Source organism: Pistacia vera, unplaced genomic scaffold, assembly GCF_008641045.1.
Source record: "Pistacia vera cultivar Batoury unplaced genomic scaffold, PisVer_v2 Contig473, whole genome shotgun sequence".
Classification (NCBI taxonomy): Eukaryota; Viridiplantae; Streptophyta; class Magnoliopsida; order Sapindales; family Anacardiaceae; genus Pistacia; species Pistacia vera.
The window spans coordinates 308,310-331,994 of NW_022196305.1; the positions used below are offsets into that span (position 1 = coordinate 308,310).

General features: G+C 36.5%; 1 protein-coding gene across 1 annotated transcript; it reads left to right on the top strand.

Moving 5' to 3' along the window:
• Nucleotides 1–1,437: 1,437 nt before the first annotated feature.
• LOC116146160 (germin-like protein subfamily 1 member 1) lies at nt 1,438–2,321 on the top strand. The gene has a single exon (XM_031431564.1). The coding sequence runs from the start codon at nt 1,454–1,456 to the stop codon at nt 2,102–2,104; it is 651 nt and encodes a 216-aa protein (XP_031287424.1). The 5' UTR covers nt 1,438–1,453; the 3' UTR covers nt 2,105–2,321.
• Nucleotides 2,322–23,685: the final 21,364 nt, after the last annotated feature.

The window sequence follows — 23,685 nt, forward strand, 5'->3', positions numbered from 1 at the left end:
CCTCAACTAGTCACATCTGGATTAAATCCAATTGGTCCTAACTTGGCCGTAACATAAGGTACAGTAAATTTGAGTAATTTAAGGTCCGTTATGTAGGTAATCATTTTTTTTTTTTTTTTTGTAAATATTTAAATACCCTTAATCTGTTAATTTTATTTTCTTGTGAATTTTTCGAAATTTCTAGGCTGTTGCGTTTGTTTCAGTTTGGAATACTACTTTTAGTATTCCCAAAAAATTAAAAAACATTAAATACCCAAAACCTCCGATTTTGTGAGAATACCCTCCCATATTATTCCTTTTTTTAAACCCCTTAAATTTGATAATTGTAATTAAATACCCCTAAATATTTTTTGTTAAAATTACAAACAACAACCCCCATATCACATTTACCAGATTCGCCACCACCACGAAAATGGCGAATCGGTCAGGATGGGCGCACTACCGACTGAATCTGGCCGGTAGTGATCCGATCTCTGGCCGGAAAAGTCAAGCGACGCATGACCTGCAAGATCCAAAGCCGGTCATGCGCATACGGCGACGCCTGCCACCCTCCGATGGTGGTCGCCGGCTGGGGGTGTTTGAGGGTGGATTAGGGGTATTTTTGTTAACTTTTAATGTTTTATTATAGGGGGTATTTTGTAAAAAAACAAACATAAAGGGTATTTTATTAATTTATAAATTCTACATCGTAATACCCGCCCAATTCAACTTTTTTTTAACTTTTTTCAAAAAACTTTTCCCAAAACCCCCAAATTTTGAACCAAACGGAGCCCTAAATTTTTAAAAACATTCTCAGTTAGCAGACTTTTTTTTAATAACTTTTAATTTTTAAATTCATTTACTTAAGAAAATATTAGGGGTATTTCAGACTTTTACCAAAAAAATTAAAAAGCTACTACCTTACCTTACATTTTACAAGGCCCTAATTGTTGCTTCAGATTCTACTGTACCATTCTGATAGTAGGCCAAACATGAAGGACCACAATGGATTTAACTCCACATTATTAACTTGGATATGTCAAAATGGGGAACAACGATGTCGTTTTTTAAGGATATAATAACCTCTGTTATTATAGTACTGTATCCTTTTTAATTCTGGGGTTGTTAAATATTATAAGCACATATTTCACTAAATAAAATGATTAAAGTGGATAGATTTTTATTGAAAGTGCTGTTGCTTTAAGGTCAATCGACAAAGTAGTTCGTCTTTTTGCTAACTAAACATACATCAATCAATCTCTCTCTGTGGGGGCTCTGATTGTTTCTTCTTTAACTTGCCTTGTTTTTCCCTCCTCCAATGTCCCTTAAGCTACTCAATCACCTTATTTTGCACATTAATTTTTTTTTTTTTTTTTCAACTCTTCGAAAAACATTTCTATTCACCATCAACTGTATATATAACTTTAGCTAGCTTATTGATGATATTCACATCCCAAAACCAAAATTTCTAGCCATGCTACACTTATTCCTTTGTTGTCTAGCTCTTTTATTGAGCCCGGCTAAACCAGACCCAGATCCATTACAAGATTACTGTGTTGCAGACAATAAAACTCCCCAATCTGTTTTCATTAATGGTGTGCCATGTATTAATCCAAATTTAGCAAGTGCTTCTCATTTCAAAACTTCAGTTTTAGGCAAACCTGCCAAGACCAGTGGAAATCCATTCGGATTCAATGTGACACTCACCGGTGTTGCAAATTTGCCCGGGGTCAACACCATGGGCCTGATTATGGTCCGAGGTGACATAGCGGGTAATGGGCTAATCCCGCCCCACTCACACCCACGGGCCTCAGAAGTAACCATATGTCTTACGGGCAGTGTTCTTGTGGGCTTTGTGGACACGTCAATGCGCTTATACACACAGCAACTTCGTCCAGGTGAATCGTTTGTGTTCCCGAAAGGATTGATTCATTTTCTATTCAATCTCGACTCATCCAACCCGGCACTGGTCTTGTCTGGGCTTAACAGCCAAAACCCTGGAACCCAAATAACTTCTTTGGCCGCATTTACATCCAATCCATTGATTCCTGACGAAGTTTTGAAGAAAGCATTTCAAATCAACAGTCAAGATGTTGCTAGAATTCATAAAAACCTTGAAGGGTAATCACACGTTTGAAGAGAGTTTGTTTAATGATAATTATTGTGTAATTCATACAACTATTTATTATTGAAACCATGTAGTTGGGGTTGGGGTGATGCCTGATGTATGTAGAAAGTTAGGTTTGGATCGGGGATAAATAAGATAACAAGGGTAATCTTCGTTTATTTTGCAAGATTCATGTGTTTGGTGTATTTTGCAAGATTCATGTGTTTGGTGTATTTTGCAAGTAATAAAATATTACTATAATCTTTTATTGCAAATAGTATTTATGCTGGTAATGTGGTGGGTAATCTTATTACTTTATTAGGGGGTGTTCTTAAAACATTACTAAGGTAATCTGATTTTTTTAGCCATTTTGCCCTTAAGTAAAAACTACTTCAGACACAATTGTCCTCAAATGTCTATCAAATAACAATTATCCAGCCCCCCTACATTTGAGCAATTAGCTAAAACACCCCAACCACAAAAAAGTTTAAAAATTAACAAAATACCCTCAGCCACCTAACACCACCGTCGGGGGTGACTCACCACCGCTGGCCACCGACGTCAGTCGCCGTAATGGTTCATGACTAGCGAGATCTGGCTGATCGTGCATGGGAAACGGCCAGATCTGGTGTTTCTATGGTTGTGAAATGACCCTTTTTCGGCCATGGATTTGTGATCCATGACCATTTTCGGCTTTGCCAGCGCACAGCCGACCATATATGACCAATCCTGATCATTCTGTCAACTACCGACAGTGGCCGGCAGTGGTGGTTGGCTGCTAGCACTGGCTTGGGGTGGGTGGGGGTGATTTTGCTATAAATTAAAGTTTTATATGGCTAGGGTGTTTTAGTAAAATTTCAAATGTAGGGGGTTAAAAAAAAATATTCAAAAAATAATAATAAAAAACACTATTATATTAATATTTTAAAAGGTGGGCAATTTAGTAATTTATATAACATACCCATCCATTTATCCTCCCAACCAAATATGTTATTTACCAATTTATTCGAACCAAACATTCTCAGTAATCTTCAAGGTGATATTTCTTTCCGTTAATATAATATATTCATATAATAAAACATTATATGATCCAAACACCCCCTTAGAGCTGGTCAACGACCGATCCGAAGTGGGCCCAACCCTGGGCCTGTTTGGGATTGGTCGCATTTAGGACCAGTCGCTCATGGGCTTGGGACCGGGCCTAGGCCCATGAGCAATTTTAGGACCCGGATCTGTCCTATGGGCTTGCAAAATTTTATTTTCCCCCTATCTTTTTTTATATTTTAAGGGCGAAATGAAATTTTGTAGGGGGGTTTAGTAATTTTCAGGGGTAGATTAGTAAGTTTTTAAAGTTTAATTAATTTTAAAAAATAATAAATAAATTAATGGTTAATTTTAACATAAATGTAATATTCACACATTCACGCTTTACAAATAAACAATTAAATAAATTTTTTTATTAAATTATTCGTCTTCATCGTCAACAATATTTAAATCATTAAAATCTGTGTTCCTAAAGTGTTCGAGTAGTTTAGGATCTTCAGGGTGCTGTTGTAGTCTTCTCTCTGTATGAGTCCAATCCCGTAAACACGTTATCACTTCAATCATCTCATCGGTTAAAGAGCATCTTCTGTCTTCAATAATCCGGCCACTCGTTGAAAATGTTGACTCAGATGCAATTGTAAAAACTGGCACAGATAAAATGTCACGTGTCATTTGGGCTACAATGGGGAATCAACTTTGATGTTGGTTCTATCATTGAAGCAAATCTCTCTCATGTTTCTCTTTCTTCGTCATGTAGGACAAGTCCATTTTAGGTAACGATTAAGCTCATTAGGTCTATGTATGTACGAGCTGGAGTTTCTACTTCCGCCATGTTCCATATACGTCCACATGCTCGATCCTTGATGGATATCTTCATCAGGATCCTGATCGTCTCTCTTGGACGTTCCACTTTCACTTCCATTGTACCTGTTCTGATATAAAGAAAAAAAACTTTCCAATTTTTGCTTAAAGCCAGTCAAATAAGACGTGTAATCATGTTCTAAATGCTGGCCTATCACAGTAATTATACAATTAACTACGTGTAATTTAAACCTAAGATCTACAACAAGGCCTAATCCATATAAGAATGGAATATCTAACCAATATTTCTCGTATTTTTCTTCCATCTTTAAAACAATTTCCATTAAAACGTCATTATATCTATATTTAGCAATAGTTTTAGAAATTTGAAGTAAAATATCTAACGCAAAATTAGTAGTGGGATAATAAATATCCCTTAATGTATTAGTGGAATCATAAATTTTTTTAAGAAATGAATAAAAAAGTTCACAAACCACCCTATAATCATAGCTGACAACTTCCTCTGGATGGTTCTTTTGGTTGACGAAATCTGTAATTTGTCTTGCGGTTGGCAAAGCTTTTTCCAACATCAAGTAGGTGAAGTTCCATCGGATAGGCATGTCTGTATATAACTTCAAAGGTCAAACTGGTGGGTCATCTTGCCTACAATATTTGACGTACTCTTGCCATCTTTTGTTGCTACTGCCGATGATAAATCTGATAGTTGCGCGCACCCTCTCCATCTTCAAATGTATAACATCTAAACCTACTTTAACAATCAAATTGATGACCTGGCAAGCACATCTCTGGTGAATTTTTTTTCCTTCACCACGTGGATCCAATCTCTTTTCAAATAAAGAGATTCTCGCTGTGTTAAAAACTGCATTATCAAGCATTAACGCTACAATTTTATCAGTTAATACATATTCTTGCAAAACCTCAAGAATTGTAAAATAAATAGTGTCAGCACTATGTTTTTCATATAATAGTTTAAAACCCATCAATTTTTGTTGTAAACCCCAATTATGATCTAAGAAATGTACTGTAACAGTTAAAAAATCTGTTTTTGATCTACAAACCCATATGTCTTATGTAAGTACAATAGATATATTCCTAAAATTTTGAAATTTATTTTTAAGTTTATTATTTATTTTGTTATAAAGTTTTAGTATATTTCTTCTACTTGTACTTCTACTAACAAGGGTATATGTGGACAAAATGCAGTTTTAATCATATGAATAAAATAAGGATTTTCAGATAAACAAATAGGAGAGTCCGTAGCAACTATGAATCTTGCTATTCCCTCACATGCAACATGTGCATTGTATTATAATGTTGAGAGAGTGAGGATTATGGATTAAAATTAAGTTGAGTTTGAATTTGCCTACCTGATCCGGTTAAAGATGTACCGGACAACTGCATTATTTGGGGGTACTTCTTCTCTAAGTGTCGTTGCATCGTCGAAGTCCCCTTCTCAGCGTCAATAATGGTTCCATGGAAATTACATACCCCACACGATTCTTTTCCCTCCCCATTTGTCTTTGGCCGTTTTGATTTGGTAAAGTGTCGTCATACATCGGACACGACCCTTTTCGACGGTCGGGGGAGTTGGGTCATGCCCGTCCCCGTTGAGTCGCAGCTCGCTTGTGTTTGGCTGCACCTCATCCCGGTCGAATGTGGTTGTTAAATTGCAGTTGCTGCCTCTGGAGAAAATTGCAAGGAAACGATCCATTGAGGCAGCGGAAAAACAAAAACAATAATACAAGGATCGTTCCCATAGAACCAAGATTAGAGTATAATTTTACAGTTTATATCATATTAAGAATCTGCAGAAAATTAATCTAGAGTTTAAGAAGTCATACGCACGTTTAGAGGCTCCTCCAACTTTGTCTTTGAACGTTTTGCTACCGACTAAAGTATAGGGTCGAACCGACGTATTCCACACGAAGACAATCGCAAGGAACTAAGGAGAGATTTGCTAGATCCTCCTTAGCCTTAAGAATCAAAGAAGAAATGAAGAGAAATTGATTTTAGGCAAAAATCAATTCTGGCATGAGAGAGAGGAAAGGGGGCTCTGTGTGTGTTTTTTTTTTCAATCAAAGTGAACGAATAAAAAAACTCTCTTTACTTTAAATTAACACTTTTCTTTTATAGTGTTATTTTAATTGTCCTATTCCCATATGGAATAGACTTGGCTCCAACCCAAACACCCCATGTTTCCAAACACTCCCAATTAGATATTTATTTTAATTCATCATTATCTCAATTAAAATCCATTAATATATAATCTCAATTAAAATCCATTAATATATATATATATATATATATTAATAGTAATATTAACAATAATGATATTTATGTTAAATATATGCTAACACATATTTAAATATAATCTCAGTTAGTAATTTTTTCTAACAAATTAAATAAAAGGCTACAATCTCAGCAAATTTAAGTGCACTGTGAAATTACCAAAATACCCTTTCACCTAAAAAGATGAAACGCTCTTTACTTCCTGATTTAAATTATCTTCTATGCGTGTGACCCATGACTACTCATCATACCAGCAGTGTGTATATACACGATAACACAATTAATCGTCTCACTAATCACAGACCAGATTGACCCTAGCAAGGCATCATGGCCACCTGATAGATTCAGATTCAACAAAGTAGCTACCTGTCAACGCAATGGTTACCGTACAATTCGATCATTTTATCATACGTTATCTCGACGAGACAAAGACATATAATGTGTCACCTTCGTTACTCTCGATATTATGTATTTAGTTCTAGATGTATAGTAATACATGTACGATATGATGCACACTCATCCCACTATCACCCCATTTTAGTGCACATTTTATATCTGAATTGCGTCGTGAGATAACTTCTCCCATACCCGAGAGTGATGAGATCTCCGTCTATCCACACATATTGACACTCCTTGATGCAGCCAATCACCACCGTATTGACAGTTCTGAATAGAACTGCGTTAGGCTAGCGTCAAACTGCACCAATCGGTGCACAAGGCGCTCTGGTGATTTCAAATCTAAGGATCACATGCACACCATTCGTTAGAGGATTTGTTCTATAGACACTGGGGTACCATCCATATGGAATCCTCTGGTGGATCAGTCCAGTGAATTTGCTCGGTATATCCGCCTACAGCAAGCACCCATGTGTTGTACCAGGTTGTCACCAAACAACTTGACAAGTGAGATCAGTCACTGCCTTCGACAGGGTCGTTCAACACTAGATAACCTTACCGTATTATCTGTGCCCTTACTTTAGAATAATACTGGGGCTACAGACGTTTCTAGAATAGCCACCATGTGCTCATAGGATTCTCACTATTAATTTGAAACAATTGATACCATCGTCATGGTTCTACCATTCTAAGGACATATATCAATACATATTGCAATAATAATGATTACGCGATATAAAATAAAATGCCTTTTATTGATTAATGACATTATTACAAAGTCAATTCTACAATAATTGATTGACTTTGGACATATACTCTAACAGAAATGGTGAAAATGGATTGAACCTTCCATTTCCATTTCTTCGGTGGATGGAACATAAAACTCGTTTGGGCATAATCCTCTGAATGCATCATTTCGGAACTCCATTATGAATTTATGATAAAATAATAAAAATGAAAATGAAAAAAAAATAATAATAATATGAATAAGAGATGATATTGAAAATGAAAAATAAATAAATAAATAAATAAATATATTAATAAAATTATAATATAATATAAATTGAATGAGAATTTGTTTGGAGTTTGGAGTAGAGAGTAGAGAGATTGAGATTTGCGAGATAAGAGGATTAAGTGGTGTGAAAAATGAGAAATTTAGGGGATATTTATAATGTAGCATGACCTCTGGTGGGTCAGTCCAGTGAACTGCTGCAGTATATCCGCCTACAGCAAGCACCCCTGTGTACTGGTTGTCACCAAACAACCTTGACAAGTGAGATCAGTCACTGCCTTTCGACAGGGTCATTCAACCTTGATAACCTACCGTATTATCTGTGCCCTTACTTCAGAATAATACTGGGGCTACAGACGTTTCTAGAATAGCCACCTATGTGCATAGGATTCTCACTATCAAGATTTGAAACAATTGATACATCGTCACGTTCTACCATTCTAAGGACAAATATCAATACATTTGCATATAATGATTTACGCGATATAAAATAAAATGTCTTTTAGATTATATGAACATTATTACAAAAGTCAATTCTACATAATTGATTGACTTTAGGGCATATACTCTAACAGAAATTGTGAAAATGGATTGAACCTTCTTCTCTTCGGGGTGGAAACATAAAACTCGTTTGGGCATAATCCTCTGAATGCATCATTTCGGAAATCCATATGAATTTATGATAAAATAATAAAAATGAAAATGAAAAAAAATAAATAATAATATGAATAAGAGATGATATTGAATAATAGAAAAAATAAATATATAAAAAATAAATTAAATATGAACAAATTATAAATATAAATTAAATTGAATGAGAATTTGATTGGAGATTTGGAGTAGAGAGTAGAGAGATTGGATTTGCGAGAATAAGAGGATTAAGTGGTGGTGAAAAAATGAGAAATTTGGGGATATTTATAATGTAGCATGACCTCTGGTGGGTCAGTCCAGTGAACTTGCTGCAGTAATCCGCCTACAGCAAGCACCCATGTGTTGCACTAGGTTGTCACCCAAACAACCTTGACAAGTGAGATCAGTCACTGCCTTCGACAGGGTCGTTCAACACTATGATAACCTTACCGTATATCGTGCCCTTACTTCAGAATAATACTGGGGCTACAGACGTTTCTATATAGCCACTATGTGCTCATAGGATTCTCACTATCAAGATTTGAAACAATTGATACCATCGTCACGATTCTACCATTCTAAGGACATATATAATACATAATGCAATAATAATGATTTACGCGAATAAATAAATGTCTTTTATTGATAATGAACATATTACAAAGAGTCAATCTACAATAATTGATTGACTTTAGGGCATATACCTAAAAGAATGTGAAAATGGATTGAACCCTTCCATTTCTTCGGTGGAGGAACATAAAACTCGTTTGGGCATAATCCTCTGAATGCATCATTTCGGAATCCAATGAATTATGATAAAAATTAAAAATGAAAATGAAAAAAAATAAATAATAATATGAATAAGAGATGATATTGATAATAGAAAAAATTAAATAATATAAATAAATAAATTATATATGAACAAATATAAATATAATATAAATTGAATGAGAATTTGATTGGAGATTTGGAGTAGAAGTAGAGAGATTGAGATTGCGAGAATAAGAGGATTAAGTGGTGTGAAAAAATGAGAAATTTAGGGGATATTTATATGTAGCATGACCTTGGTGGGTCAGTCCAGTGAACTTGCTGAGTATATCCGCCTACAGCAAGACACATGTGTTGCACTAGGTTGTCACCAAACAACCTTGACAAGTGAGATCCGTCATGCCTTTCGACAGGGTGTTCAACATATGATAACATTAGTATTATTATGCCCTTACTTCAGAAATAATACTGGGGCTACAGACGTTTCTAGAATAGCCACCATGTGCTCATAGGATTTCACTATCAAGATTTGAAACAATTGATACCCTCGTCACGGTGTACCATTCTAAGGAAATAATCAATACATATTGCAATAATAATGATTTTAGCGAATAAAATAAAATGTCTTTTATTGATTAATGAACATTATACAAAGAGTCAATTCTACAATAATTGATTGACTTTGGGCATATACTTAACAGAAATGGTGAAAATGGATTGAACCCTCCATTTCTTCGGTGGATGGAACATAAAACTCGTTTGGGCATAATCCTCTGAATACATCATTTCGGAAATCCATTATGAATTTATGATAAAATAATAAAAAATGAAAATGAAAAAATAAAATAAATAATAATATGAATAAAGAGATGTATTGAATAATAGAAAAATAAATAATATAAATAAATAAATTATAATATGAACAAATTATAAATATAAAATAAATTGAATAGAATTGATTGGAGATTTGGAGTAGAAAGTAGGAGATTGAGATTTGCGAGAATAAGAGGATAGGTGTGTGAAAAAATGAGAAATTTAGGGGATATTATAATGTAGCATGACCTCTGGTGGGTCAGTCCGTGAACTTGCTGCAGTATATCCGCCTACAGCAAGCACCCATGTGTTGCACTAGGTTGTCACAAACAACCTTGACAAGTGAGATCAGTCACTGCCTTTCGACAGGGTCGTTCAACCCTATGATACTTACCGTATTACTGTGCCCTTACTTCAGAATAATACTGGGGCTACAGACGTTTCTATAATAGCCACCATATGTGCTCATAGGATTCTCAATAGCAAGATTTGAAACAATTGATACCATCGTCACGGATTCTACCATTCTAGGACAATATCAATACATATTGCAAAAAAGATTTACGCGATATAAAATAATGCTTTTATTGATTAATGAACATTATTACAAAGAGTCAATTCTACAATAATTGATTGACTTTAGGGCATATACTCTAACAGAAATGGTGAAAATGGATTGAACCCTTCCATTTCTTCGGTGGATGGAACATAAAACTCGTTTGGGCATAATCCTCTGAATGCATCATTTCGGAAATCCATTATGAATTTATGATAAAATAATAAAAAATGAAAATGAAAAAAAAATAAATAATAATATGAATAAGAGATGATATTGAATAATAGAAAAAATTAAATAATATAAATAAATAAATTATAATATGAACAAATTATAAATATAAATATAAATTGAATGAGAATTTGATTGGAGATTTGGAGTAGAGAGTAGAGAGATTGAGATTTGCGAGAATAAGAGGATTAAGTGGTGTGAAAAAATGAGAAATTTAGGGGATATTTATAATGTAGCATGACCTCTGGTGGGTCAGTCCAGTGAACTTGCTGCAGTATATCCGCCTACAGCAAGCACCCATGTGTTGCACTAGGTTGTCACCAAACAACCTTGACAAGTGAGATCAGTCACTGCCTTTCGACAGGGTCGTTCAACACTATGATAACCTTACCGTATTATCTGTGCCCTTACTTCAGAATAATACTGGGGCTACAGACGTTTCTAGAATAGCCACCATATGTGCTCATAGGATTCTCACTATCAAGATTTGAAACAATTGATACCATCGTCACGATTCTACCATTCTAAGGACATATATCAATACATATTGCAATAATAATGATTTACGCGATATAAAATAAAATGTCTTTTATTGATTAATGAACATTATTACAAAGAGTCAATTCTACAATAATTGATTGACTTTAGGGCATATACTCTAACAGAAATGGTGAAAATGGATTGAACCCTTCCATTTCTTCGGTGGATGGAACATAAAACTCGTTTGGGCATAATCCTCTGAATGCATCATTTCGGAAATCCATTATGAATTTATGATAAAATAATAAAAAATGAAAATGAAAAAAAGTTAAATAATAATATGAATAAGAGATGATATTGAATAATAGAAAAAATTGAATAATATAAATAAATAAATTATAATATGAATAAATTATAAATATAAATATAAATTGAATAAGAATTTGATTGGAGATTTGGAGTAGAAAGTAGAAAGTGAAGAGATTGAGATTTGCGAGAATAAGAGGATTAAGTGGTGTGAAAAAATAAGAAATTTAGGGGATATTTATAATGTAGCATGATCCCTCCCGCCGTACCCCCCCCCCCCCCCCCCCCCCCCCCCCCCCCCCCCCCCCCAATTAATAGGAGGTTTTATGTAATTATCTAATTTCTGTAAAAAAATATTAATCCTTATAATTTCTATTTATTTCAAAATTTATAGGAGGTTTTATGTAATTATCTAAATGACTAAAAAAATAAATCAAAAGGGTTTGGACCCGAGCCTGGGACTTGGGCCTTGGAGGAAGGTCTAGTGGAGGGACCGAGCCCTCCTCCTTAGGTTTAGTCTAATTTGGGGATCAGACTTGCTAGGATCGGATTTTTGGATCTGGTCCCAAATGTCCAGCTCTATGCCCCTAAATAGACTTGCCAACGGTAACATTTATTTAACAGCAATTCTATTGGTTGCGTATGGCAAATGGCAACGAGAGAGTATTAATATGATAATAAAATAATAATATCTGGGTGAATTCAATGAAAAATAATGGGTCTGGGTTTAGTTGACATGAATTAAATAGGCCAATTGATGTAGTTTGGCTAAGACAGTTTCTAGAATAGCCACCATGTGCTATAGGATTCTCACTATCAAGATTTGAAACAATTGATACCATCGTCACGGATTTACCATTCTAAGGACATATATCAATACAGATTGCAATAATAATGAACGCGATATTAAATAAAAGTCTTTTTGATTAATGAACATATTACAAAGAGTCAATTCTACAATAATTGATTGACTTTAGGGCATATACTCTAAAGAAATGTGAAAATGGATTGAACCCTTCCATTTCTTCGGGGATGGAAACATAAAACTCGTTTGGGCATAATCCTCTGAATGCATCATTTCGGAAATCCATTATGAATTTAGATAAAAAATATAAAAATGAAAATGAAAAAAAAAAATAATAATATGAATAAGAGTGATATGAATAATAGAAAAATTAAATAATATAAATAAATAAATTATAATATGGAAATTATAATATAAATAAAATTGAATGAGAAATTGATTGGGGATTTAGTGAGTAGAGAGTAGAGAGATTGAGATTTGCGAGAATAAGAGGATTAAGTGGTGTGAAAAAATGAGAAATTTAGGGGATATTTATAATGTAGCATGACCTCTTGGTGGGTCAGTCCAGTGAACTTGCTGAGTATATCCGCCTACAGCAAGCACCCATTGTTGCACTAGGTTGTCACACAAACAACCTTGACAAGTGAGATCAGCACAGCTTTGACAGGGCGTTCAAAACTATGATAACTTACGTATTATCTGTGCCCTTACTTCAGAATAATACTGGGGCTACAGAGTTTCTATAATAGCCACCATATGTGCTCATAGGATTCTCACTATCAAGATTTGAAACAATTGATTACATCGTCACCGATTTACCATTTAAGGACATATATCAATACATATGCAATAATAATGATTTACGCGATATAAAATAAAATGTCTTTATGATTAATGAACATTATTACAAAGAGTCAATTCTACAATTAATGATGACTTTATGGATATACTCTAACAGAAATGGTGGAAATGGATTGAACCCTTCCATTTCTTCGTAGTGGAGAACATAAAACTCGTTTGGGCATAATCCTCGAATGCTCATTTCGGAAATCCATATGAATTTATGATAAAATAATAAAAAATGAAAATGAAAAAAAAAAATAAATAATAATATGAATAAAGAGATGATATTGAATAATAGAAAAAATTAAAATATAAATAAATAAATTATAATATGACAAATTAAAATATAAATATAAATTGAATGAGAATTGATTGGAGATTGGAGTAAGAGATAGAGAGATTGAGATTTGACGAGAATAAGAGGATTAGTGGTGTGAAAAAAATGAGGAAATTTAGGGGATATTATAATGTAGCATGACCTCTGGGGGGTCAGTCCAGGAACTTGCTGCAGTATATCCGCCTACAGCAACACCATGTGTTGCACTAGGTTGTCACCAAACAACCTTGACAAGTGAGATCAGTCACTGCCTTTCGACAGGGTCGTTCAAACACTATGATAACTTACCGTATATCTGTGCCCTTACTTCAGAATAATACTGGGGCTACAGACGTTTATAGATAGCCACCATATGTGCTCATAGGATTCTCATAGTAAGATTTGAAACAATTGATCCCATCGTCACGGTTTACCATTTAAGGACATATATCAATACATATTGCAATAAAATGATTTACGCGATATAAAATAAAATGTCTTTTATTGATTAATAACATTATTACAAAGAGTCAATTACTAAATAATGATGACTTAGGGCATATACTCTAACAGAAATGGTGAAAATGGATTGACCCTTCCATTTCTTCGGTGGATGGAAATAAAAACTCGTTTGGGCATAACCTCTGAATGCACTCATTCGGAAATCCATTATGAATTATGATAAAATAATAAAAAATGAAATGAAAAAAAAGAAATAATAATATGAATAAGGATGATATTGAATAATAGAAAAAAATAAATAATATAAATAAATAAATTATAATATGAACAAAATTAAATATAATATAAATTGAAATAAGAATTTGATTGGAGATTTGGAGTAGAAAGTAGAGAGATATGAGATTTGCGAGATAAGGGATTAAGTGGTGTGAAAAAATAGAGAAATTTAGGGGATATTATAAATGTAGCATGACTCTGGGGGTCAGTCCAGTGAACCTTGCTGCAGAGTATAATCCGCCTACAGCACAGCACCCATGTGTTGCACTAGGTTGCACCAAACAACCTTGACAAGTGAGATCAGTCACTGCCTTCGACAGGGTACGTTCAACAATATGATAACCTTACTATTATCTGTGCCCTTACTCAGAATAATACTGGGGATACAGACGTTTCTACAATAGCCACCATATGTGCTATAGGATCTCACTATCAGATTTGAACAAAATTGATACCATCGTCCGCAGTTCTACCATCTCTAAGGACAGTATTATCAACTAATATGCAATAATATGATTTCCGCGATATTAAAATAAAATGTCACATATTTAAATATAATCTCAGTTATGTAATTTTTTCTAACAAATTAAATAAAAGGCTACAATCTCAGCAAATTTAAGTGCACTGTGAAATTACCAAAATACCCTTTCACCTAAAAAGATGAAAACGCTCTTCTTACTTCCTGAGTCTTAAATTATCTTCTATGCGTGTGACCCATGACTACTCATCATACCAGCAGTGTGTAATATCACGATTAACACCAATTAATCGTCTCACTAATACACAGACCAAGATTGACCCCTAGCAAGGCATCATGGCCACCTGATAGATTCAGATTCAACAAAGTAGCTACCTGTCAACGATATGGTTACCGTACAATTCGATCATTTTATCATACGTTATCTCGACGAGACAAAGACATATAAATAGTGTCAACCTTCGGTTACTCTCGATATTATGTATTTAGTTTCTAGACCAATGACCTGTATTATAATCTAGATAGAGCAACAACTCAATCCCACTATGACCACAGTTTTAGTGACATTTTCATATACTGAATTGCGTCGTGAGATAACTTCTCCCATACCCGAGAGTGATGAATCCTCTGTCTATCCACCATAGTCTTGATACACTCCTTGATGCAGCCAATCACCACCGTATTGACAGTTCTGAATAGAACTGCGTTAGGCTAGCGTCAAACTGCACCAATCGGTGCACAAGGCGCTCTGGTGATTTCAAATCTAAGGATCACATGCACCACCATTCGTTAGAGGATTTGTTCTATAGACACTGGGGTTACCATCCATATGGAATCCTCTGGTGGATCAGTCCAGTGAATTTGCTACGGTATATCCGCCTACAGCAAGCACCCATGTGTTGTACCAGGTTGTCACCAAACAACCTTGACAAGTGAGATCAGTCACTGCCTTTCGACAGGGTCGTTCAACACTATGATAACCTTACCGTATTATCTGTGCCCTTACTTTAGAATAATACTGGGGCTACAGACGTTTCTAGAATAGCCACCATATGTGCTCATAGGATTCTCACTATTAAGATTTGAAACAATTGATACCATCGTCATGGTTCTACCATTCTAAGGACATATATCAATACATATTGCAATAATAATGATTTACGCGATATAAAATAAAATGCCTTTTATTGATTAATGAACATTATTACAAAGAGTCAATTCTACAATAATTGATTGACTTTAGGGCATATACTCTAACAGAAATGGTGAAAATGGATTGAACCCTTCCATTTCTTCGGTGGATGGAACATAAAACTCGTTTGGGCATAATCCTCTGAATGCATCATTTCGGAACTCCATTATGAATTTATGATAAAATAATAAAAAATGAAAATGAAAAAAAAATAAATAATAATATGAATAAGAGATGATATTGAATAATAGAAAAAATTAAATAATATAAATAAATAAATTATAATATGAACAAATTATAAATATAAATATAAATTGAATGAGAATTTGATTGGAGATTTGGAGTAGAGAGTAGAGAGATTGAGATTTGCGAGAATAAGAGGATTAAGTGGTGTGAAAAAATGAGAAATTTAGGGGATATTTATAATGTAGCATGACCTCTGGTGGGTCAGTCCAGTGAACTTGCTGCAGTATATCCGCCTACAGCAAGCACCCATGTGTTGCACTAGGTTGTCACCAAACAACCTTGACAAGTGAGATCAGTCACTGCCTTTCGACAGGGTCGTTCAACACTATGATAACCTTACCGTATTATCTGTGCCCTTACTTCAGAATAATACTGGNCAAGTTGTTGCTGGTGTGTTTGGAGATTTGAGATGGTTTTTGGCAAGATTGTGGAATTTTTGCGTTTATTCTTGGTCTTTTGGATTATGGAGAATCTATTAGGTTATTTTAGTATATTTTGTTTGAAATCGTGGGGGTTAGAACTTTTACTATGTTGTTTAGGTCTTCAGGATGTGGCTAAGGCATTTCATTTTGGATTTGGAAAGAATATTTTTTTTTTTTTGTCAAGAAGTTGACTGAATTGTTTCCCCTTAGATTTCTTGGGTTTGTGGAAGTGTCTAAGAGGTGTTTGAAGAAGATACTAAGTTAGGGAGGTTTTCCATTCGGTTCAGGTACACTCGGTTGTCATAGCCGAGTGAGGTTGAAGTGTTAGGAAACGATCATACATGGCAGTGGAAAACAAAAACATTATTTACATCATAGATCGTTCCTTAGAACTAAGATCAAGGCACAAATTTACAGTTTATAAATAATATTAGAATCTACAGATTTTCAATTTAGAGTTTAAGAAATCATACGCACGTTTAGAGGCTCTTCCAACTTGTTTCTGAACGTATTTCGCTACCGACCCAAGAGTAGGATCGAACCAATATAGTCCACATGAAGATAACCCCAAGGAACTAAAGAGGGATTTGCTAGAGCAAATCCCTTTTTAGCCTTTAAGAAGCAAGAAGAAATCAAGCAAACTTTGATTTCAAGCAAAAATGCAAACTGGCGTGGAAGAGAGAATAAAGGGGATGAAATTTTAGTCTAAATGATTGAATGAAAGAATTCATTTAATTCACAAAGTGTTGCATTATATAGTGCACACTTTGCCCTATTCCATTATGGAATAGCCTTGGGCTCCAACCCAAACACCCATTGTATCCAAACAACCCCATTTAGATATTTTTAATTTTAATTATCATTATCTCAATTCAATTCAATTAATATATATATATATATATATTAACATTTAACGATAATGATAATTTATTTAAATATATGCGAAGACATATTTAAGCGTAATCTCACTTATTTAATTTTACTATCAAATTAAATAAAGGCTACGACCTCAGCAAATTTAATTGCACTGTGAGATTACCAAAATACCTTTTTGCCTAAAAAGATGAAAACACCCTTCTTATAAACTGGTTCTTAAATTATCTTTGATGTGTGTGACCTGTAGGCTCCTTATCATGTCGGCAGTGTGTGGTATCGCGATTAACACCAATTAATCATCTCACTACACACAGACCAAGATTGGCCCCTAGCAAAGCATCATGGCCACCCGATAGATTCGGATTCAGCAAAGCAGCTACCTGTCAACGATATGGTTATCGTACAATCCAATCCTCTCATCATCTGTTATCTCAACAAGACCGAGGTATAGAAATATTGTCAACCTCAATTACTCTCGATATGTATGTATTCAGTTACTGGACCAATGATCGGAATTATAATTTGGACAGAGTAACAACTCAATCCCACTGTGGCCACAGTTTTAGTGTCATTGCCATTTACTAAATTGCGCTGTGAGATCACTTCCTCCCTTACCTGGGAGTGATGAATCCTCTGTCGATCTACCATAGTCTTGATACACTCCTTGATGCAACTAATCACTACCGTATTGGTAGCTTTGAATAGAACTGTGTTGGGCTAGTGTCAAACTACACCAATCGATGCACAAGGCACTTCGGTGATCTCAAGTCTAAGGATCACATGCACCACCATTCGTTAGAAGATTTTTCCATAGACACTAGGGTTACCATCCATATGGAATCCTCTGGTGGGTCAGTCTAGTGAACGTGCCTATAGCAAGCACCCATGTGTTGCACCAGGTTGTCACCAAACAACCTTGACAAGTGAGATCAGTTACTACCTTTTGATAGGGTTGTTCAACACTATGATAGCCTTACCGTATTATCTGTGCCCTTACTTCAGAATAATACTAGGGCTACGGACGTTTTTATAATAGCCACCATATGTGCTCATAGGGTTTCTCACTATCAAGATTTGAAACACTTGATACCCTCGTCATGGTTCTACCATTCTAAGGACATATATCAATACATACAATGATGATTTACGCGATATAAAATAAAATGCCTTTTATTGATCAATGAACATTATTACAAAGAGTCAATTCTACAATAATTGATTAGCTCTAGGGCATCTACTCTAACAGGAAGTTAGGTGCTGCAATTGCATTTTCTAGTGGGGTGATTTCAAACCGAGTGGGAATAAGCTAAGGCAAAGGTCGTTGATAATTTACATTCGCTGACATTGATTTGATAGGAGGAGTTAGACCAGGTGGAAAGTGTAATATTTTTGTATGACTCAACTCAGTAAGAGAGGTCGGGTGAAGTGAGGTGGTTTGGAGTGTTCTGAATCTTGGTTGTATTGATTCGACTATCTTGGTTAAGTCGAGTGGGGGCTTGAGGAACTTGTAGAAGTGTTTTCCATTGTGTCTGTTTTGGTAGAGCTGAGTGAACACTAAACTCGAGTAAAGGTGTAGACTTATCTGAGTGGAGATTTGCGACTAGCTGAGACGAGTGGGGTGTCAAGTTAAGCTGAGTGAGGAGTAGCTTGAGGTCTATCTTGACTCGGCCAAGGCGATTGATTAAGTAAAGTCAAGTAAGGATGGATGAAGATGCCCCGACTCTTGTGGTGATGCCAAAGGAAGGAGAGCTTCCTATTAGGACAGGTGTGATAGTGGTCATAGCTGAGATGACATCTACTAATTTGAGCGACGATGAATCAAGTGGCCAAAGGCAGAGTACGGAAGAGTTAGGTGAAGAGCCAAGCGATAGTTCGAATGAAGAGCCTTCCACAAGTGGAGGTTCAGGGAATGAACCAAGCCAACCGGGTGGTGGCATCCTAAATGTTGAGTATTAGTCTATCCTCAAAAGAGATGACGAATGGAGAATAAGAGTCATGTACCACATTCCTAACTCAGTGCGTATTCACATACCAAGGTGTTTCTATCGAGCCGATTAGGACGTTCCGGGTTATATGAGCATGTATGAGATTCCATTCTATGATGGGCTGAAGTTGCCTATTCCCTTACTGGTTCAAGAGGTTTTAAACCATTTTATGATTGTGTCAAGTCACCTCATGCCGAATGGCTGGAAGTTGTTGCCTGCATTAGAGCACTTAAGTTTGAAGAACCGATTGGGTTATAGGTTGCATGATCTCCTTTACTCCTATTAGTTGAAGGAGCATGACAAGGAGATACCAAATTACTGTAAGGCATAATCGAGTGACAAAAATTGGAATGACTTTTTTTTCTTCATTAAGGGCAGTGACATCTTCAAGCTGAGTAGACCTAGGGATATACCGTTTTCTTGGAAAGTCACGAGTGAGTATCTTGATTCTCCTTCTTATGATTTAGATGATTGAATCTCATTTGTTTGTCTTGTACAGATTTTTCATATAACCGAGCTGGTAGAGTAGCAATCATCTCGATGTGAATACCAATAAGATCTTAGCCATCCCCAAGAATGAACGAGACTGGAGAGTTTTGCTTGATGAGCCAAGTCTGAGAGTGGGTCACTTGTGGGCAAACGTGATGGCAATCTAGTAAAGTACCCCGTTCTCTCCATTAAAGCGAGTGTGTCATGTGTTGCAAACTCGATACTTAAGTCAATTATTGTATGGTGAGTCATCTCTTAATCCTTTAACACCCAAAAAATTGCCACTTGCAGAGAGGTTAATGAAGAGCAGATTCAAACTTCCTAGTTCTAGTGAGGCCACCGTGAAGCATTAGGCCAAAAGAAAGAGAGAAACGCTTACACAACATCGTCAACCTTCCACCCGTGTGGAGGACATGATTCACCTTAACCCTACTCGACCATCATCTTCGGGACCAAGGTCATCCCAAATGGTTGTCTTGGATAAGGAGAGAGAGAGACACTCACCATCACTCTCCCAACTTTAGTCTTAATTTACTCTGACTCCTTCACCACTAGGGGTCTATCCGAATTGTTCTTACTACCTGAAGAAGATCATCGGCTGAAGACGATGAGGGTGTAGTCTATAGTCGACTGGCAAGTCTTGCAAGCTCCACAAGTTAGTATAAAACTTTATTCTTATGTTTTGTTCTAAGTGGAGATTTTTTCTGACTAACTGATGTGTGCAGGCTTTGGCCAAAATCAAAAGCTTTCCACCAGTAATAAAACTCTTCAGAAGTAGGCAACCACAACCCTAAAGTCCATAAAGGAGTGTAAGGCCAAGCTGATTGGGGTGGAGGCCGAGTTGGAAGATATAAAGAGGAGGTTGGCCTAGTGGGATGAGGAGTGTGAGGCTCTTAGAGAGCAATTGGAGTCAGTTGTTGAGGATGTGATGATAAATACCCATGCAAAGCTTATGGTTCAAGGCGGGCAACACTTCACATTGGTGGCCGGACGAGGATATCGAGCTCTTGAAGGAGATTGAGGTGGAGGTGGCTGTCGGGGGAGATTGAATCGAGCAGGAGATTGAGGATCAGTTATTAGACTTTATTAAGCAATTGGAGGGTATTTTCATCGAGCTGATTAGCCGAGAGATAGTTCAGAGAGATGTTGAGACTTAGGACAAGCCGGCTGAGGGGATGCCTTTAAGGCATGCTTTGGTGACTCAGGATGAGTCGACTGTGGAGGAGTCAACTTTGGGCAATGATTTGGAGTGCGCTGCTCCTTGATGTTTGTATTTTGTATTTCGTTGACTTGTATCTTAGGGCACATGATGCCTTTTTGGCTTGAATTCGTACTTAGCCGATTTTATGGCATTTTATGATATGATTAAGTAGATGTACTTTTCATGTTTGTATTTTCTTTGGATGAATGAGCTGATTCATTGTAGATATGTGAAGGGTTTGATCCTTGTGAGCCTTATGATTGTCGATGCCTATGTTTTTTTAATTAAATCTAAATAATAAATCAGGGCCAGGATGAGCTAGCTGGGGATAAAGGGTCAAGAGCCCTTAGGTCAAGTCAAGCTAATCCGTCTGAAGGGGATGGGTCACATTCACTTAAGTCGAGTAGGGCTGAGCCAACTGACTATGAATGTAGACATAAGGCTTGGTGGCCAAGTTGGTGTGAGCCGACTGAAGGTGAATATGTATCATTTAATCATAAGGCCTGGTGGCCAAATTGGTATGAACTGATTGAAGGTGAATAAGAGTAGACATTTTGAATATTTACTGAATAATACTTCTTTTAATTGAAAGAACTATAAGTGCCTTGAGGCATAGGCCGACTGACGGCGAACGGAGTGGACAACCATTTCCCTTTTAACATTTATTAAAGGAATGAGCATAGAGAGGACTATCAGAAGTGATAGCGCTTGAGGTGGATGGTGTTCCAACAATTATTGATGTCTTTGCCTTCTGGAGATTGTAGGTTGTAAGCACTCTTTCCTACAGCTTTGGTGATCTTGTAGGGTACCTTCTAGGTAGGACCAAGTTTGCTGGCATTGATCTCCTTAGTGTTTTGGAAGACCTTGCGAAGTACCTAGTCCTCTTCATTGAAGGTTCTCACTTGGACATTATGGTTGTAATGTCGAGCGACTCGCTGCTGGTAGATGGCATTTCAGATGTGGGTTTGCTCTAGGAGTTCCTCGACAGTGTCAAGGTTATGACAAACATTATTGTTATTAGTCTCTTCATCCATCCATTGGAGTCTTGTTGATGGGACCGAAACTTAAGCCGAGAGGACTACCTCTAATCCATAAGCTAGGGAGAATGGAGTTTTACCAATGGATGAGCAGGCGGTGGTTCAGTAGGACCAAAAGACTCTTGGTACTTCATCTACCCATGCACCCTTGGCTTTTTGAAGGCACTTCTTCATAGCCTACATGACTGTCTTGTTGGAGGACTCGGCCTGGCCATTTGCTTGGTTATAGCATGGAGTTGAGAAGTTGAGTTTTATCCCCAGATTTCGTAGAAGTCTCTAAATTTAGAGTTGATAAATTGAGACCCATTGTCAGTGACTATCTCTTTTTCTATTCCGAACCGATAGATCACATTCTTCCAGATAAAGCCCTTTACCTCTTGGTCTCTAACTTGGGTGAATGCTCCAACCTCAATCCACTTGGTGAAATGGTCAATGATTGTGAGCATGTATACTCGTTACTCGGGTGTACTTGGGAGTTTGCCAACTATATCCATCCCCCACTTCATGGATAGCCAAGGGGTGAGGATGAAGTTGTGTCAGTCAGAGGGGAGGTGTGATACTTGAGCGAACCTTTGACAACTATCACATTTGTTAACATGAGAGGTTAAATAAGAATGCATAGTGGGCCAATAGTAGCCAGATGTGATCACTCGGTGGGCAAGGTTGCGTCCTCTAGCATGATTCCCATACTCACCTTCATGGAGTTTTGCAAGGACATACTTAGCTTCTTCTAGGGTGATGCATTTAAGGTATGGGTTGAAGAATGACTTCTTTAGGAGTTGACCCTCAAGGATGGTGAATCTAGCTGCCTTTGGTCTGAGTCGGTGTGTTTTATTCTTGTCGGTTGGGAGTTCATTACTTTTTAAGTATTGGAGGATAGGTGTCATCCATGAGTTGGTTGACTCGATATCCATTACTTTGGGTGAAGGGTCTTTAAAGGTGATTGAACTTTTAGTGGGGGCTTCTTTTCAATCGACTGGCCATTGGATAAACATAAGTGGGATGGATGCAGATGAAAATCCTTGAAGAGCCGAGCCAAGGTTGGCCAATGCATTCGAATGTGTATTCTCTGTTCTTGGGATTTGAGTGATAGTATACTCTTCAAAGACTGGTTGGAGCTCCTTGACCAAGTTAAGGTAGGAAGTCATCTCAGAGTCTCAAGTTTGGTAAGTGCCTTGAAGTTGATTGAGAACGAGCTGGGAGTCAGACTTGACTTCTAATATTGTCACCTCTATCTCTTTGATGAGTGAGAGATCGCTATCAGAGCCTTATACTCGGTTTCATTATTTGTGCACTTGAACCCACACTGGATGGCTCGCTGAATGATGTCTCCCGCTGGTGTGATTAACACTATGCCCAACCCACTTTCATTCACATTATTCAGCCCATCGACCAAGAGAGTCCACTTTGAAAATGTGACACTTGTTGTGCATGGTAACTCCCTCTCCAATTAGCGGTAAAGTCAACTAATACTTGAGACTTGATGATAGTGTGTGGTTGGAAGGAGATGTCGAACTCACTCAGCTCAACCGTCCATTGGGTGAGTCGACCCGAGAGCTCTAGTTTGTGGAAAATTTTCATGAATGGGAAGGTGGATGGGACGACTCGTATACTATGGATCCAA

Coding starts and splice junctions, on each gene's coding strand:
- LOC116146160 (XM_031431564.1), top strand. CDS start 1,454: ATGCTACACTTATTCCTTTGTTGTCTAGCTCTTTTATTGAGCCCGGCT.